Source organism: Wickerhamomyces ciferrii, contig 00061 (genome assembly GCF_000313485.1).
Source record: "Wickerhamomyces ciferrii WGS project CAIF00000000 data, strain NRRL Y-1031 F-60-10, contig 00061, whole genome shotgun sequence".
In the NCBI taxonomy this organism is placed as follows: Eukaryota; Fungi; Ascomycota; class Saccharomycetes; order Phaffomycetales; family Wickerhamomycetaceae; genus Hansenula; species Hansenula ciferrii.
Genome location: NW_011887679.1, coordinates 26,667 through 44,877, shown reverse-complemented (window position 1 = coordinate 44,877; position 18,211 = coordinate 26,667). Strand labels below are relative to the sequence as shown.

At 31.7% G+C, this 18,211-nt stretch overlaps 9 protein-coding genes across 9 annotated transcripts; 5 read left to right on the top strand and 4 right to left on the bottom strand.

The window, feature by feature from the left end:
• Positions 1-481: 481 nt before the first annotated feature.
• Positions 482-832, bottom strand: AIM29 (Aim29p; the record flags this gene model as incomplete). The annotated part of the gene is made up of 1 exon (XM_011276833.1): positions 482-832. The coding sequence occupies one exon, from the start codon at positions 830-832 to the stop codon at positions 482-484; it is 351 nt and encodes a 116-aa protein (XP_011275135.1).
• A 3,124-nt stretch (positions 833-3,956) lies between these two features.
• On the top strand, positions 3,957-4,736 carry BN7_2561 (uncharacterized protein; the record flags this gene model as incomplete). The annotated part of the gene is made up of 1 exon (XM_011276832.1): positions 3,957-4,736. The coding sequence occupies one exon, from the start codon at positions 3,957-3,959 to the stop codon at positions 4,734-4,736; it is 780 nt and encodes a 259-aa protein (XP_011275134.1).
• Positions 4,737-6,219: 1,483 nt separating this feature from the next.
• Positions 6,220-7,473, top strand: STE2 (alpha-factor pheromone receptor STE2; the record flags this gene model as incomplete). Its single annotated transcript, XM_011276831.1, has 1 exon — positions 6,220-7,473. The coding sequence occupies one exon, from the start codon at positions 6,220-6,222 to the stop codon at positions 7,471-7,473; it is 1,254 nt and encodes a 417-aa protein (XP_011275133.1).
• A 220-nt stretch (positions 7,474-7,693) lies between these two features.
• BST1 (Bst1p) lies at positions 7,694-10,690 on the bottom strand (the record flags this gene model as incomplete). The annotated part of the gene is made up of 1 exon (XM_011276830.1): positions 7,694-10,690. The coding sequence occupies one exon, from the start codon at positions 10,688-10,690 to the stop codon at positions 7,694-7,696; it is 2,997 nt and encodes a 998-aa protein (XP_011275132.1).
• A 476-nt stretch (positions 10,691-11,166) lies between these two features.
• DIA2 (DNA-binding SCF ubiquitin ligase subunit DIA2) lies at positions 11,167-13,305 on the top strand (the record flags this gene model as incomplete). Its single annotated transcript, XM_011276829.1, has 1 exon — positions 11,167-13,305. The coding sequence occupies one exon, from the start codon at positions 11,167-11,169 to the stop codon at positions 13,303-13,305; it is 2,139 nt and encodes a 712-aa protein (XP_011275131.1).
• A 60-nt stretch (positions 13,306-13,365) lies between these two features.
• Positions 13,366-14,118, bottom strand: RTS2 (Rts2p; the record flags this gene model as incomplete). Its single annotated transcript, XM_011276828.1, has 1 exon — positions 13,366-14,118. One exon carries the CDS (start codon positions 14,116-14,118, stop codon positions 13,366-13,368), a length of 753 nt encoding a protein of 250 aa, XP_011275130.1.
• A 252-nt stretch (positions 14,119-14,370) lies between these two features.
• Positions 14,371-15,348, top strand: OMA1 (metalloendopeptidase; the record flags this gene model as incomplete). Its single annotated transcript, XM_011276827.1, has 1 exon — positions 14,371-15,348. One exon carries the CDS (start codon positions 14,371-14,373, stop codon positions 15,346-15,348), a length of 978 nt encoding a protein of 325 aa, XP_011275129.1.
• Positions 15,349-15,898: 550 nt separating this feature from the next.
• On the top strand, positions 15,899-17,647 carry BAS1 (Bas1p; the record flags this gene model as incomplete). Its single annotated transcript, XM_011276826.1, has 1 exon — positions 15,899-17,647. The coding sequence occupies one exon, from the start codon at positions 15,899-15,901 to the stop codon at positions 17,645-17,647; it is 1,749 nt and encodes a 582-aa protein (XP_011275128.1).
• Positions 17,648-17,907: 260 nt separating this feature from the next.
• On the bottom strand, positions 17,908-18,200 carry ATG44 (mitofissin; the record flags this gene model as incomplete). The annotated part of the gene is made up of 2 exons (XM_011276825.1): positions 17,908-18,120; positions 18,192-18,200. 2 exons carry the CDS (start codon positions 18,198-18,200, stop codon positions 17,908-17,910), a joined length of 222 nt encoding a protein of 73 aa, XP_011275127.1.
• Positions 18,201-18,211: the final 11 nt, after the last annotated feature.

The following is an 18,211-nucleotide window of genomic DNA, read 5'->3' as shown; positions in this document are numbered from 1 at the left end:
GAGAAAAGATTAACTAGACAATTACAAGCATTTTATCAACCGAACGTAAAAGCCAAGGTTGAAATAATTACATCAAGATGGAATAATATATCTTAAATATGAGATTTTATGGGTGATGATTAAGCACACATTGTTTCGTTTCATAGGGTGTACATGAGTACTATCTTTAGGATACCAAATATATCTCCATGACCATTAATTATGAAGTAAAGTATATACATCATTCTATGTTAAAAAGCCAGCTGTTGCTGTAATCCAATCATTCATTTCAGATATTTAAGTATCAGTCCTCTATTATTCTTTTCGATTGATTATAGATAGATTCAAACAACAATCCGATTTTACCACAATTACCATTTCTCTTCTGGATTCTTCTTAAATTCCTCATAAGCTTCACGATTGAATAATGATATTTCTGTTTCATTGTCTAAAGAATCAAAAGTTAGCTATGTCACTCCTTATGTGTATATAAATAAAAAAATCACATACCAACACCTAATTGATGTAAAGAATTTTCAGAGTTCAAATCCAAAAACCAATCCTCGTCATGTTCGAAATTTATAACCAAATTCATAGTCTTTGATCCGTGTGCATGAGTATATATCTTCAAAGAATCATAATTGACTGTTCTATATGGTCTCAACCCACCTTCTGTCTTGATTTTATTCACTATATCATCTAAAAGATCTCTTGGTTTCTTTGATGAGATATCATAATCCTTCAAAATGTAATTCTTGACATTTCTATATGGAAATGATTTGATGATTCTGACTGTTATAATAGATTGGGTTAGAGGTCTAACTGTTGAAGTTAGCGGTTCGTAATCTGTCATTGTAATTCTTAAAAAATTTATGAATGATACTAAAACTTGAAAGTCATGGTGAAGAATTATCGTATTTCAAAATAACTCCATATATACAAAAAAAAAAATTGTATGCTGCCCGGCAAAAAAAATTGCAAAAAAATAGAACTCCTCATGGGGGGCTCGAACCCCCGACATTTCGGTTAACTTCCGCTAAGAAATGGTGTTCCCTAGTTTGACTGTAAAAGCCGAACGCTCTACCAACTGAGCTAACAAGGACGAGTTCTGAAAATGTGAAACTTACTGTTTTCCCAGTTGTAATTATTTTGCTTAGTCATATATTACGCAATTTTTTTTTCAATATAATTTATTATGATTCATGTATTATATATATGCTGGAAGTTAGAGATAATATGGTTTCTATAATTTAGATTATATTGTAAACTTATATATATATAATTTAATTAAAAAATAATTAAATATTTTTATAATTTAAAATTAAAAAAAAAACAAGGGCACCTCTAAAATTTTATTTCATCTTTTTAAATTTACTATACTTGAAATCCAAAATTTTTAATTGTTGAATTTGAGCAAAATATTTATATCATCATTATTAGAGAGATGTAAATGTTATATAAAGTTATTAAAAACTTTAATTAACCCATTTTTTAGCATGTTAAACGGAATTGAATAATTATAATAGTTGAGCCATGTCACGTGATACTCCTCTGGGTTGAGTCAAAATTTCCATTGTACCCCAGATCCATCATCCCACATGTAATAAACGTAGATCAAAGAATAGGTTTCGGGAATATTTTATACAACGTGGAAAGAAGTTAATATGCTATCCATTTGAGCCTTAATTACTTTAGACGTTCCGGGATAATCCTAGGTATGACTTATAACTTATTAGACTATTTTTATGAACTATCTTTCAAGTTACATACATACTCTTGCTCAATTTTAGAATTCCAATTCGCTTTAAGTTAATATTGAATGATGGATTTACAATATTCTAGAATATAAACAAAAACAATCTATAGTATATAGATATTTGACGGCTACCGTATATATCTGATAAATGTATTTGGTGCTCGGATCCAAACATGGAAAGTGATTGCACAAGCATCCAAAATGAAATTAGTTACATTATATTACGAGTATTTGATTCAATTCGGTACTACAGGAAAGATTCGGATACAAGAAAATTGACCAATTTTTTAATTGTCAACTCAAAGCACAATATATACTACTAACTTTTCAATTAGATGCACAACTGATTCTCAAAGTCATGATCAATAAGCTGTTAGGTTGATTGAAGGGTCTGAATTTGAAAATATGCGTAGTCATCCTAATCTCCGCATATTATGTAGGCGCTTGAGTCATCACATACTAGCTTTAATTATGTCACATTATATTTGAAAGGTAGAATGGATGTGTCACTAAAATCATAAGTTTAAATAAAATATTATCATCACCAGTACGTTAGTATTTTTAAACTCTAATCCGATATTGGTTATTTTTAAGGGACACTGCCACGACGATGTGGTTGAAAAGTTGAAAATGTCAATTTGAGCAAACAAAATAAATCACACTTAGCTTAAAGCATTTAAGGTTTAAAATTTATGATTAAACTTTAGTGACAACTTGGAGGTCAAGCCTTAGAAATATATACGCACGTATAGTATTATAAGCTTTGTTGACGTTTGTTCAAATTACTATACTATACAAGAAATAGAATATTCTTTCGACTCAGTTGAAGCAAGGTACATAAGATATATTCAAATTTTATTATTCGATTAATATATCCGATCAATATTCGATCATATTGAGTTATTGGAGTAGTTCTTGCTAGACAGCAACTTACTGAAGTTTGAATAGTGATGATTTTGGTGACATAAATATTTTATGAAAACGCCTGGCCCAAAATCAACACAAAACTAATATAAGTATAACTTTTGAATGATCTAGAGTTAATGAAGTTATTTACTGGGGTTAACACTTGAATATGATTTTGTACATAATCAATATCCCTGATAAGATGTACATGTAGGTAATAATTATACTGAAGTTGAAATTTCAAATTTGTTAGCTTTGATAACTCCAGATTCCGTATAATAAAATTACTTCTCTTGCATCAAATATAGGGGTCGTTTCTCTAGTTTTAATACTTGTTCAAAACCTTAAAGTTAGACACTCCACTTTAGAAATTATAGTCTAATAATCATCTACAGACTGAGTTTATACTTTATGATATAGGCGCTGTGATATCTTGCTTTGAGGTTAGTTTGTAGGCTGAAAAAGGAATTTGAGTACATCCAAGCTTCTAGGAAGAATAAGGATCCCCTGAAGTGACAGCGGGATATCGGTGAAGATCCCTGTAGTTTCGATTAGGGTAGGCAAATTGTAATTGTCACACACAACATAGGGTCGTTGCAGAATTCCATTTCCTAATTTGAAATAAATTCTTCAACATTTTGACATTTTGACTGATTTCAGAATCGGAATAACGAGGATGAGATACACACCACCATCATTCATTAGCTGAATCTTTAAAACATGTACAGTCTACATGAACGATCATGACATTAATCTAGATAATCCAACTATAGGTATTCTCCTATTTTGATGTACTAAGCTACAGTTGATACATTCTTACAATAATAACTTGATAAACACTGTTTCTAGCCTCTGAGTAGTTGACGCTTTAAACTCAAGCTCAAGTAATTTGACATGATAATATTGACATATTGAGTTTAAAACCATGATATAATGATCCTAGAATCGAGTCGATGGAGTTGTGGAAGATGATGGAGTATAGCAGTCTCTGCATACCGGCTAAAAGCAATGAGTTAGGTTAGCACTTTAGTTTGCCCCGGAACACTGCAGGTTTAATTTTTTATGAGCGCTTTCGTAGTGATGTTCGCTGGAAAGTTTTGCTGGATTAACCAAGTCATAGTCATTTTAAAGTCCATTCGTATTCGGCTGATCTTGGGGTAAAATTTTCAGTGTGCAATTTGAGAATTTGATATAAATAAACAGATTTTCTTCAAAACACGGGTTTTTAAAGTATTTTAATTACAAAGAGGTCACAGCGGCTATATCAAATAGTTGACACTTTATTGTGGGTCTACAATTAGCTACACTAGACAAGATGGTTTATTCATATGATGACCAATATAATATTGTGACTAAAAAATCCAGCGGTCATTTAAGTAGTTCAAATGATCATTTAATAACAGATTTTGCCATTGATTATTTCCAATACCAATTTGATGAAATTGAATTACACAACTGTTGGAAAATTATACGTCAAACAAACCATGTCAATTCAGTCAATAATATCCCATTAAGTACAGATATTGATCGTTTAGAAAATATCTTATGGAGAAAATGGAGCAAAATTAAAAGTAATTTACCAGAGTTAGCACCTGAAGAAGTTAATTGGTATAAAGATTGTGATATTACATGGCTTTATGGTCCTTTAGCTGGTAGTTCATACAAGTTGAATGAAAATTTCCAAAGTTTGAATCGTCAAGCATTATATGAACATAATAAAGTTAACAATGAAAATAAATTAACTCCAGCAAGAACTGATAGTTTTAGCAGTATGACAAGCGCCAGTACAGCGGATACTGTTGATGAAGAGGATGAAGTTTTTGGTGTTGCTAATGATGAAATTCTACTTGATGAAAATTATATGGATAAGATTGGAGGTTCAAATGTTAGACCAATACTGAAAAAAAGTAGAAGATCTTCATGCTTGGGTTATTTAGAGTTTGATGCCCCACCAACATTATTATCAAAAGGTAATCTTAGGGATTGTACAAACGTTGATGGCAGTGATAAAAAACATGGTAGAAAAAGTGTTAGTTTTGATACTATGGTTCAAATAAGGCAATTTGAAACTGAAGAAGATGTTTTTTATGATTAATCTATAATAAGAAAAGGAAAGTTTTCATATTTATGAATTTGCAATGCGCGTTTAAAAGTTTTCATCATTCATTTCAAAAGTAATAATAATAATTTCATATTAGAGTATCACATTTAGTTCTGGTTTGTTTCATTTCGTTCATTTTATTTAAAACCAAAGTTTTTGAATTTTTTTATACAAATTTGCATAAAAACATAAAAACATATTGTAATATATTTCATTAGAGGGGCTTAGTTGGTTATTTTTAATTTAATTTTGATTTAATTTCTTTTACATATTTTGGTTGGAAGAGTTGTGGGTTGTTGATCAACAAACATCAACAACATGGGGTTCTGTTTCATTTTAATTTAATATTTCATTTTTTTTTTATTTCATTTTACTGTCATCTTCTAGATATCCACCCATACAGTTACCATTGATAGATATTCTTGTATGATCTGGTATACAATTAATTCATACTGTTCAATATACCATGAGAAGGATGGACATTTTAAGGGTTCATCAACCACTTTATGATTTTGGCTATATTTCATATTTGTTGAAATTGGGTTGCCTCATATTTTTAATACTGTTCTGAATATTATTCATATCTCTTAATATACTTTAGTTCAATTTATATATTTTAATGTTTTCATAATTAATATCTTAAATTTCTCATCATATTGTAGAAGTAAGAGATCTTTATAAATCTGAAGCTCACCACATAAAGTTTTCAAGAATCTAACGGTTTGGTAATGGCACATCATGACAGGCAGATTACATAACATCTGCATTTTTCCGAACTTTAGAAAATCAAGTACATAGAGAAAAATAAAGATCTATAGCTGATAGACATTCTAGAAAAGCTTTCATGACACCAAATGAGGTCGCTATTACTTTGAGCAATATAACGGTTTTATCATGAGATGGAAAGAGATATATATTTGAGGTTCTTGTCTTTGAGATTAGCTGATTAGTTGCGTTTTGTCTAAGAATTATTGGTTTTGATTGAAGGTGATAAAAGTTTTGAGATCTATTACAAACATTTATAATTGAATGATAGAACACCAAATCACACAACTCAAAGACACACCCAGATCTCGGCTGCTTCTGGCTCTAAGTGCTCGCTTGGATCCTTGATTTGAGGCAATCCCAAAACAAATGTGCTTCAATTTTGCAGTGGATCTCTCCATTGTCTTCACCCAATATGGAAATTTTTCAAGAGCTGTAATGCATCTAATTTATCAATCTATGTCAAAAGTAAACATAATGTGAGAAAAAGTTTCCTCATCTTCAGGGTGGTCGATTGTTTTAATCAAATGGGGCTATTTACAAAATGGTTTCATAGTTTTCTTTCTAAAACTCGAATTTTATAATGATTAAATGTGTTTTATATAACACATTTATCTTCAAATTATCTAGATATTTCATTTCAATTCAAATCAAAAGCTTTCGATCTTTAATACATTTGAAAAACTTCAATCGTTCAATTCAATTATACAAGATGGATTACTCGCCAATAGAACTTCCTGCTGATTTTGATCCAGCTTTACAATTATTAAACTATACATCTGCTTATGGTGATACTCAAGTAACTTTTGCTGATATAGATCATTATTTCCATATTTTAATGAAAAATGGATTTATCTTCTCAACAAGAATTGGTGCTGGTGGTCTTGCAATGATTGTTCTTTTTTTGACTTCAAGTAATAGAAAAACCCCAGTTTTCATTTTAAATCAACTTTCTTTATTATTTATGGTTATTCATTCAGGTTTATACTTGGCTTATTTATTAGGTGGTTACACTTCAGTTACATTCTATTTCACAGCTATCCAAGAGGGGATTATAACAGATAATACTTTAAATGTTTCGGCAGCTGCTAATATTTTCCAAGCATTATTAATTTTAACTATTGAAGCTTCAATGGTTTTCCAAATTAGAACAATTTTCAATCATCCAAATGGTAAAAATGTTGGTTGGTCAGTCACTGGTATTTCATTTTTAACAGCCTTAGCTACTGTTGGTATTACATTTTACAACTCTATAAGTTTAATCGTTAAAATGTTTAAAGGTGAAAGTACAGAAGATAATTCAAAAGCACATGATGCCCAAATTATTTTATTTGCTTGTTCAATCAACTTTATGAGTTTAATCCTTGTCACAAAATTAATCATGGCTATCAGATCAAGAAGATATTTAGGTTTAAAACAATTTGATAGTTTCCATATTTTATTAATCATGTCTTCACAAACTATGATAATTCCATCTATATTGACTATTTTCTCATATGCTTTAAACGCTTTCAAGATTGTTGCCTTACCTGCTAGTGCTGTTATGTTAGTTGCGTTATCTTTACCATTATCATCAATGTGGGCTGCTAGTGCTAACAATGCACCAACTCCAACTTCATCTGGTTACCATGTTTATACCCCATCAACCATTAAAGGTTCATCATTTTTCAATTCAGATCAAGGAACTGCAACATTGAAAGAAGATGCTGAATCATATAGATTTAATCGTTACAGAAAGAACCAATTTGCAGATGATGCTCATTCAACTTCATCAATTCCAAATAATGTGGCCATTAAAGAAGATGATTTTGATGATAAAGATTTATTCACACCATCAACAGCTGCTGAAGAAGAAGCTAAAAGATATTGGTTTGCAAATGATCAAGTTGAAACCGATTCAGAAGATGAATATGTTTCTAGAACAACACATAAGATTAATAATGATTTCAAGAACACTGATGTTTGATCATGTTTAGACTTAAATTACGGGGTTTTATTAATTATTGTCATTCTATATCGTTAGATATAAAATATATCTTGCAAAAGGACTTTGGTTTCGTTTTTTGTGCTTTGTTTTTTTAAGGTTTATGTATCGGTTTGTAAATTATAATAATAATATTTTTTTAATATATACTAAATCTATCTATTTAAAGTTATGAATTGTATAAGTAAAACCAAGAATAAAATCAATTGTTTTGAGCATTCGTATCAGTTGAGCCTTCATAGAATAGAATAAAAATCCAAGCGAAAAACACATTGAGCAAGTAATGTAACCAATAAAGATGTCTAACTCCATAAACCAAGGAGAAAAAGGCGAAATAAATCAAAATACCCACTGTAATCCTTCTTTGTAACTTGAACTGTGGTTGTGGTATTATCTCACCTTTAACGTGTTTGCTCAAAACAAGAATTATTGGTAAAATTGCCAAAATATTATGATGTGATGAAAATGGAGTTTCCCATTTCACGGCCATATTATGAAAGAATACAACCAAAACAGGAATGTTGACTGGTAAAATCCACAACATCAAGACAAATAAGGACTTGTTATAGTTTGAAAAATTCGATGATGTAATTGACGCTTCCTTTTCTTTGAATGATTCATGCGCTTTCATTTCAGATTTGATGCAAACAATCCCTTGAACAACACAACAAACGACATAAGCAAATTGATATGGAACATAAAACACAACAAATGCAAGTAATAAAACTGAACCAACAATACGGCGGTTATTTTGTAGTCTGTCTTTAGGTATTGGGATTTGTAATTCTTTCACTGAATTCAATTCTGAACTGAAACGTGATTTTACAGATCTTATCAACAAGGTGATACCAATTCCAAGCAGTTGAACAGCTTTATTGACGGTATAGACCAATGATAAAGCAATTGTCAAAAATATTGGGCCTAGAATCCAGAGATAATTTTCTTGAATACCTAAGAAATAAGGATCAACATGAACATTTTTCAATTCTTCAGGCTTGGTGATTGCGACAAAATCAATCAAATATAATAGTTTTTGAACTGTTTCATTTGATGCCAATGGAGTAAGTATAGATGCAAAAAATCCAATTGGGAATGCATATCTCATTAAAAGAATTAAACCATCTTCAAATGATATAAAAATACCACTCTTTGAATACTGTAGAATCTGTAAAGTCAATGTCAAGGTAATAATGAAAATTGGTAATGAAGCAACAGCCAATCTATATCTGAGCACCCATAATTTCAATGTATGTAATAAATCAATTTTCACTGTGATTGAAGAAGGTTTATCATTGAATAAGGCCCAAAGTTGAAGGTGTAATGGATTCTCTTTATTTTTGAAAGGTGTATACGGAGCATTACCATGGAATGATATTGTTTTATCTTCATGTAAATTCAAATGCCACTTAGTCTCAAATGGATTAGAAATCCATTGTCTAGCCAACGGTTCAAAAACTTGTGAGTTTTTCTTATTGATATTGAAAGTGACCTTGTACCCCAATAAGCTACTTTTTAATGAATCAAATTGAATATTTCTAACAAGTGATTTTGAAGATGGAATTTCAATGGTTGTTCCAAATAAATATGAAAAAATATTGGATGGAAGATGGAATGTATTTTTCTCCTTGATTTCAACACTCCATGCTGAGAAATCATCATTTGAGGACTCACTATTCTTTGAATATAGAGCAAAGTCATTGTCTTCTAATAAATAATAGTCTAGCTGTGCAGCATAAAATGGTGAGTAATTACCGCCAAATGATGATTCACTTGCATCAAGATCACCAGCTGATCTAGGAATAGCGTAAACATCCTTTGATATACTTTTGCAAGCAAGATTTAATGTATCATCTGAGCTTGAAACTCCTCTTGGTTCGATAACAGTTTCACTCCCTAATCCAGACGTTTTGTTACAGACAGCCAAATAAGAGCCTTTATCCTGAGTTGATGGTTGACTGGATGATATAAAATTGAAAACACTTTCATTAGAAACCCTTTTCAAATCAATGATATGGGATTTACTTGATTTTAGCAGCGTAGAATCACCATTTGAAATCTCTAAATCTTCAGCTTTGATCTTAATCTCATCATATTCATCATTATTTAAAAAGTCTTGTTTAGCATATTCTTCAAAACCTGAAAGTAAATTTTTGCGGAATATATTCATCCTTTTATTCACTGAATAAGTTCTTGAAGGGCTCAATGGGTCAACAACATCTAGTAGCACAGAGGCAACTACTTTTCTTAATTGGTCACACCAGACAATAGCAAGATGATCAATAGGTGTCCAGACACCAGGGATACCAGTGGTATACACAGTAAAACCATGCGTATCTGGTACTAGACCATCAAGAGTTGTATAATCAGCTGGTAAAATTGTATCCAAAAGACCACCGGTGATGGAAATAATGGAGACATTTTGCAACCGTTGATATGGTACTGTATCTTCATGTTCAGAATCAAAACCTTGTCTCCAAAATCTATCAATCTCACCATAGACTCTCATAATATCACCATCAAAAGTAGCTGGAGCAGCAGCATGTGGTGCAGATAATGTTACTATAGTATTGATGGAGTTTTCAACATAATTGGGAAGAGTCAACATCAGGCGACTGACAACACCACCCATTGAATGTCCCACAAGTATAACTGACTGTGGCGGATTCGATTGTCCTTCATAAAGAGATAGGATATACCGTATAGCATCGTTCAAATATTCAGCTTGATCAAGCATTGTTCTTCCGTGAAATGCTGTAAAATCTTCATTAAAATGAGCAGCAAAAAAATCCAAATTTTTACCACGATAATAAATATTTTCTTTGTTATTGTGAATGATATTTGTAGATTCAGCAGCAATTGATCTTACTTGTTTATAAGAGCCTGCATTACCTGGTATAAATAAGACTGGTACACCATCTAAAATGTAACCTGATTTATCATCTTCATCTGGAATTTTATCCTTACCTTGTTCACGATAAAGAAATAGATTATATTTTGAAGCAAATTTTGAATGATGCGTATCAAATCCATTGATTTTAGCATACGATGGGAACATGTAAATTGGACGACATTTAGGCGCATCAGCACCATTGTGTTCTTGACTCGATAAAATCCCAATAATAGCAAATGTTATAAGACCAAAGAGCGTTAACAGCAACAACCATGACCTTGTTTTATTACCATGCCTACTTAAAACCATGATTCTTGATATTTGATTATATGCTGTACATCTATGTTGCTGTGAGCTCAATGTTTGGAAATACAGATGATATTTATTGAGATGAAATGTTTTCTGTCTTGAGATCAAGCAAAATGTGAAATGAAAACTGCGATAAAAAAGACCGCCCTATTGAAATTGGAGCTTTGAAAGAGCAGATTGGGTCTATTATAATCTTGTGAAAGGAGTATAAGCCAGCTTTTGATTATCCTGGTGATAGCTCTTTGAAGGCGTGGTTCGTTTGATGGGGCGTAGTGGAAGATTGGTTTAGTTACCACTAATATGTTGTTTACTATGCATTTTGAAAATTTACTCACGTGGTTAGTGGGAAGAAAGTAAGTTTAAAAGTAGAAGCTGTACATTTTTCGTGAAACTCCATATACAGAGAAACGCGTTTATGCTTTATTTACACTTTGAAAATTTAGTTAATTAACTTTGATCTCAAGCTTCAGGAGACCATGTCAGATGTTGAAGATGTTGTTGGTAAGGCATTGGAGATAGGAAACAAACAGTTCAAGCTTCGAAAGTATGAAGACGCAATAAAGCTCTACACAAAAGCTCTCCAAGTTGCACATGCATTAGATCAAAAGACAATAATCAAGCTCAGAGTTGCTCAAAAGTTGAAACCAAGGCCAGCTTATTTAAAAGATGGAGATAAAGTCAATCATCCAAAGCTGACTACCATTTTGGACTCAAGAGCAGCTGCGTATGAAAAAACGGATAATCTACGGCTAGCCCTTGATGATAGCGTTAAAGCTGTATCATTTGAACCATATAATGCCAAAGGTTACATAAGAACGGGGAAGATTTTGATAATGATGAAGAAAGATAAAAAAGCTTTTGACACATTCACTAAGGGCATCGAAAGAATTAATAGGGGCATTGAAAAGTTTGGAATTCAAGTAAATCCTAATATGCTTCAATATCTAAAGGAACAGAAACAAAAATTAGAAAACAAGCTTGATCAGGCTAATAAACAATCTAAATCCAATACAACTAGCCCCATTGAAATAAAAACTGCAAGAAAGATGTTAGAAGACCCAATATCTTCACAAGACAGAAAAAGACTCAAGAAGTCACCTTCAGCTTCAACTTCAACTTTAAGCCAAAGCCAAAACCAAAGTAATCTTCAAAGTCAAGAGGAAAGAAAGCAATTAGATCCACTTATTTGGCTTCCCTTGGAACTCACAACAGAAGTATTTAGCTTATTGAATTTGAAGGATATAATAAGATCGTTCACAGTATCACGGTTATGGTGCGAGACTTTGTCAAGATCACCACTTTTACTCAATGACATTGTTATTCCAAGATTTGCTACTTTAAAACATGTTCAATCTTGCTTTGAACTTTTAACAAAATCAAGAAGGTCATCATCAATAAAGAGCTTGAATAGCTTACAAATGAGATCCATAAGGAGAATGGATGAAAGACAAATTATGAACATCGTTCTCAACAAATCACCATTGATATACACAGGTTCTTTAAATTTTAACTTTCTTGATATTACTACTGAACAGTTGGTCGAATGTCTTCAAGGTAATAGATCATCATTGAAGAGACTTGAAAGATTGAAAAACTTAAGAATCACTTGTGTTATGATACCGAAAGCAGAAGAAAAATTACTTGATTTATTACCACACCTTGAATCTTTAGAAATCACTAGAGCACCAGATAATAATAGACCTTCGTCATTTAAAAAATATGATATCATATTACAAAGATATAAGAATCTCAAGACTTTAACATTGGTTGGTGATTTAAAGCAAAAATATCCATCAATCCCATTCTCAAACCTTTTCACCACAAGAGTCTCATTAATACCAAATCTTACTTCTTTAACAATTGTTGGTTATGATTTTAACACATTGAATAATACTAATGTTGGATTCAACTTTCTTCAAAATGTTCCAAATGTCCAATCACTTGTTTTCGAGAATAATGATAATTTTAATTTAGCTACTTTTCTCAAATCTCATGATCTTCTTGAGTTTAAAAACTTGAGGAAATTGGCAATCAGAGAAAAAGAAGTTCGATATTCTGAACATTTATTGAATATTGATAGTTTCTATCTCTACAAGATTTTTGGGAAATTGAAAATTTTAGATTTAACAGGTTCATCAATATCATTTCAAGGCTTAGGTAAAATTTTAAGGGTTTGCGGTAACTCTTTGATCCAACTTTCAATTGGATATTGTCAAAATATTATATTCAAAAAAGGTCCATTTCGTGTCCACATTAATGGTGGATTTTTTGATTTTGATGATTTTTTCGAATGGTGTCCAAATTTACAAGTCCTTTATCTAAACCAAGCAACCGATTTTGGCGATTACGCAATAACCCAAATGGTATCTGCTTTGAAGGAAAAGAAAGTAGTAAGACATATGAAATTATTGGATCTTTCATTCAACGAAGCTTCAGGTTATAAACTCTTAGAACTTTTACAATATTTAACACCACAAAATTTATACCTTCATGGTATGGATATAAACGCTGGTACGTTGAAGTTAATGAATACCAAGTTTGGAATCAACGTTGAAAGTAGGATTGATAAAGCTTCCTGGAGGGAATTTGGTTTGAATAGTTATAACCCATACTAAAATATTTGTATATACAATTCTACGAAACATCACCTTATGCTCATTCTTTTGTATATTGATCTATTTTAATACGTTCTTTTTTAGTGGATTAGCACCTTGTTTAGGTTTACTTACTTTGAAAGCGTTAGTTCTTTTGGGTATGTTGGTGGCGGGTTGATCCTTTTTAGCACCAATACTTATCTTTATAGGTGCATCATCTTTTGATCTTGTGAAATGTTTATCTTCTGGGTTATCTTCCTCTTCTTCTTTACTACGTAGTTCTTCACCTTTTTTTATTTGATCCTTCAGCAGTTTCATCGATAGATGTTCCTCTGCTTTTTCATCTTCTGAATGTTTTTTCAAATTATTTTGTCTAGTAATTTCATCACTCGAGTTATTTACGTATGATATATCAACACCATTCAAACTTTGATCACTTTCATCAACCACGTTGACATTTATGAGGCCCTGTTTACCTATATCCTGCAAGAACTGTGACAATGAAGACCATTTAGTTGAGTTTAAATGTATATGATCCTTTTGTTGAATAAGTTGATTATAGAAACGATTGGCATTTATAGATTTATCACCATGATGCGAACGTAAATTTGCTAAGAACTGACTTTGAAATTGTTTTGAAAAATCATCAATAACGCTTGAATCAACTTGTTTTATTCTCTTGAGATGACTTTCACTTCTTGTATGACTTTTGAACCCATTATCATCTCTACATTGTTTTTCACATATTTGACAATAAAATTTTAGCTTTTGAAGACCCCTGGCCTTCATTTGATTTGAGAAGTATTTGGGTGTACCGAATTCCGCTTTACCCATTATGTGAAATATCCTTTAGTTGAAACAACGCTCTTGTGGATTAAGTGGCGATTCGTGAGCTCGAAATTGTGTCCTACATAAGCTATTTCCATTAAAAGCGTAGAATCTTTTTTTGAATTTTCCAGAAGGCTTCAGATTTTTAGCTCCGAACATGAATTAGTTGAAAACGTTGACTATAACGAAACTTTACATATTTGCCATCTTAATATTTTGACATCTTTAGCATCTTATAGACAAGCACATCGAACAAAAATGTTCAAATTCACAAGTATATGGCTTAGAGGAGCCAAAGAGTTTGGTTCACAAGCATCAAGAACCAGCAAGGCCTCGATGAGATGGGCATCTACATACAAGAGATTCAATAATACTAAATCAAGTTCAAATATTCTACAAGATCCAACGTATAGAAAATATGCAGCAGGGGTTTTAGGTCTTGGTGGTGTATTCTATGTGACACATCTTGAAGAAGCACCTGTTACAGGAAGAAGAAGATTCATATGGTCAACTGAAGGATTAGAGAAATGGGTTGGAGATAGATCTTACAGACAAGTACTAGCAGAAAATAGAGGACATATATTACCTCCACACCATCCATTATCCGTCAAAGTCTCCAATGTTTTCGAAAAAATATTAAAAGTGAGTCCTATTGATGAATCACATTTAGATTGGAAAGTTCATATTGTTAATGATCCTCGTGCTCCACCAAATGCTTTCGTTCTCCCTGGAGGAAAAGTATTTGTTTTCAGTTCAATCTTAAACATTTGTCAAAATGATGATGGATTAGCAACTGTCTTATCACATGAATTCGCCCATCAATTGGCTAGACATACTGGTGAAAATTTATCTAAAACCCCGATATATGCTGCATTAGGTATTTTCTTATATGCATTGACAGGAGCTGATTTTTTCAACAGTTTATTGATAAATACTATCATTAAAATGCCTGCATCAAGAGCAATGGAGACTGAAGCTGATTATATCGGGTTAATGTTGATGTCTGAAGCATGTTATGATCCAAATGAATCTTATAAACTATGGGAAAGAATGGCGAACTGGGAAAAAGGTCGTGGGGTTCATCAGCCAGAATTTATGTCAACACATCCAGGAACTGAAACAAGAATACAGAATATGAGAAGCTGGCTACCTGAAGCTGAAGAAAGAAGGGCAAAATCACATTGTGGACAGTTTACAAGTTTCTACGATTTTGGACGTGGACGTGAAATATTTTGATTTTTGAAGCCATTTTAATTTTAAAGTATGATATTTTTGGATGAATTTCTTTGACCTTTGATAAGAAATTAGAATATGACGAACGCTCATAGTATGAAACCCATTTATAAATATATCACACGGTGTATAATATTTGGTAGCATGAACTTTGTATATACAGATTTGAAAACAATACAAGTGTAAATATGGTGTAATTTATATATTGAAGTAGCCGATTACAAACGTTCTAGGCTTACAAGTAAGGTTATCATCCTAATATAACCTCTAAGAATACACTTTTTCTCTCGTTGTATTGTCTAAAATTTAAATCTTCATGTCACTTTTGTCCCCATATTAACCAGCTCAACCGTCAATGTTGATTATGTTTCCCCGAGCAACGAAGGAAGAAGAAAATCAAAAAAAAAAATTATGTGACTTAAAATTTATCTATGGAAAAAATGTATATAAACAATATATCATATTAGATAAAGTTGTTTTCTGATCATAACTTGATTATAAGACCTTTAAATTCTGCTAGTTGCAAAGTGGACTAGACCAGGTACATCTGTAAATGACTGAAAAGAAAAAAACAATACAAATCAACCCTCTTGACATCACTGAGTCACTAGGTTATACTACATTTAGAAGAGATTCAAGAAAACCATGGACTAAGGAGGAGGATGTTAGATTGAGTGAGCTTGTTAATGAGAAACTAATAGAGTTAGGATATCCACATGGTATCGAATCACTGTCTTTAGAGAGCTGGGATGTAAATCAAACTCAATTACCTCAAGAAATAGATTGGGAAAGTATAGGTGAAATACTACAAACAAGAAAAGCAAAAGATTGCAGAAAAAGATGGACAAATTCATTAGATCCTAATTTAAAGAAAGGAAAATGGACTAAAGAAGAAGACGATAGTCTTTTATTGTCTTATAATAAACATGGATCATCATGGCAAAAAATTTCACTTGAAATACCAGGAAGAACAGATGATCAATGTGCCAAACGTTACATTGAAGTTTTAGATCCAAATACAAAAGACAGATTAAGACCGTGGAAATTAGATGAAGACCTACAACTTATCAGAAAAGTTAAAACTTATGGAACAAAATGGCGTACTATTTCATTAGAAATGAAGAGCAGACCAAGTTTAACTTGTAGAAACAGATGGAGAAAAATTGTTACAGAAGTTGTCAGAGGTAAAGCATCACCAGACATTAAAAAAGAATTAGATAGTATTCAAGGTGGTCTTTCAGCTCTTGAACAAATCAATGAAAATTTGGAGAAACAAAGACAAACACAATCATCAGATAATTCTAGTGGTGCTGATAAACCAACATCAACATCCAATCAAGATTCTTATAACAGACAAAAATCACACAGAAATCATATAAATGGTTCTTTATCTTCATTTGCCAGTACATCTAATTCAAACTTACCACCAGGAAATGGTGAATCTCCTAAACCAAATTCAACAGAAATGGATTGGAAATATACTTTAAAAGATACATCTGGTTTAACACTATCAAATGGTAATATATCTACTACAGATCTTGCCAAACAATTAATTGAAAATGCTAAAAAATATGATTTAAAGATTTCAATACATCAACATATCCATCATCATTATGCACAATCAAATTCATTAGGTAAAGGAGCATCACCAGTAGAATCTACAACTTCACAAAATTCAGGACATAATGTTGGTGAAGATCTTATAACACCAAATAGATATTCACATTTTAATTATTTACCACCAATGGTTCAACCACAATTAGGAAGTTCAAGTACTTTAATGACTAAAGAAAATGATTTAGCAAGATTATTAAATCCTCAAAATCGCCAACATCATCAAGACCAAAGTAGGAGCAATCATAAAAGAAAATTATCAGGATCAAGTAATAATAGCAGAGGGAAACAAAGACATACTTCACAATTAAGTCAAAATGTTAATACATTGGACGATGAGTCAACATTATATAGAAAACCTTCAATAGACCAAGATGAGCTTGAAGATGAATTAGATTTTTGGGAAACTATGAGAAGTCTTAGTGAAGTTACAAATAATCGTCGTTTGAACAACACCACAGCTACCAATCCAACTAATAACAATGGTAATAATAGAGGACAACAACAAATAGGCCACGCTCATCAGTTTAATAGGCCTGTTGATGCTTCAAATACTCCTAATAATGGTGATATTGGTTTATATTATAGTGTTTTTGGTGAAGATGATGAATTGGAAGAAGATGAATTTAAAGAGGATATGAGAGATATTGAAGGTCTTGCTGGTATATTACCGTTTAATCCTTCATAGAAGCTTCCAGGTATCGGTACACTTGAGGGGCTTAACAATATTGTATTATATATTTATGGGTTTAATATAGTTTATGATTTCAACTACGAGTTAATTAATTAATGAAATATCAATATTATTATAATAACAAATTTATTGTAGCAGGGATACTTAAATCTTGATGAATTGATAGCATGTGAAATTGATCATGCTAATGTTGAAATCACAGTATTATTGTAATTGTAGATAATTATTTCTCTTATATTATATTATTGGGCGCCTCACTTTCTTGCAAAATAATCTGATGAGCTCATGAAGGCGACACTATAATCAAAAACGTATTCACCAACATCAAGATATTTCTTCAGATAACCTTGTTTTTCAGCATCACCAGCTATATCTGGTTTTAATGTGAGACCTGTGTTTCTTTTGATACCAGCTAAAGCAGTTGATACTAGCACTAAATCGATTGATACATGGAAAGCTTTACCTAACTGTTGGAGGTTGAAATGTTAGTGAACTAATAATAACTTTCTGAAAAGAGAACACCCTAGTGGAAACATACCAATGTCATTTTGAAAATCA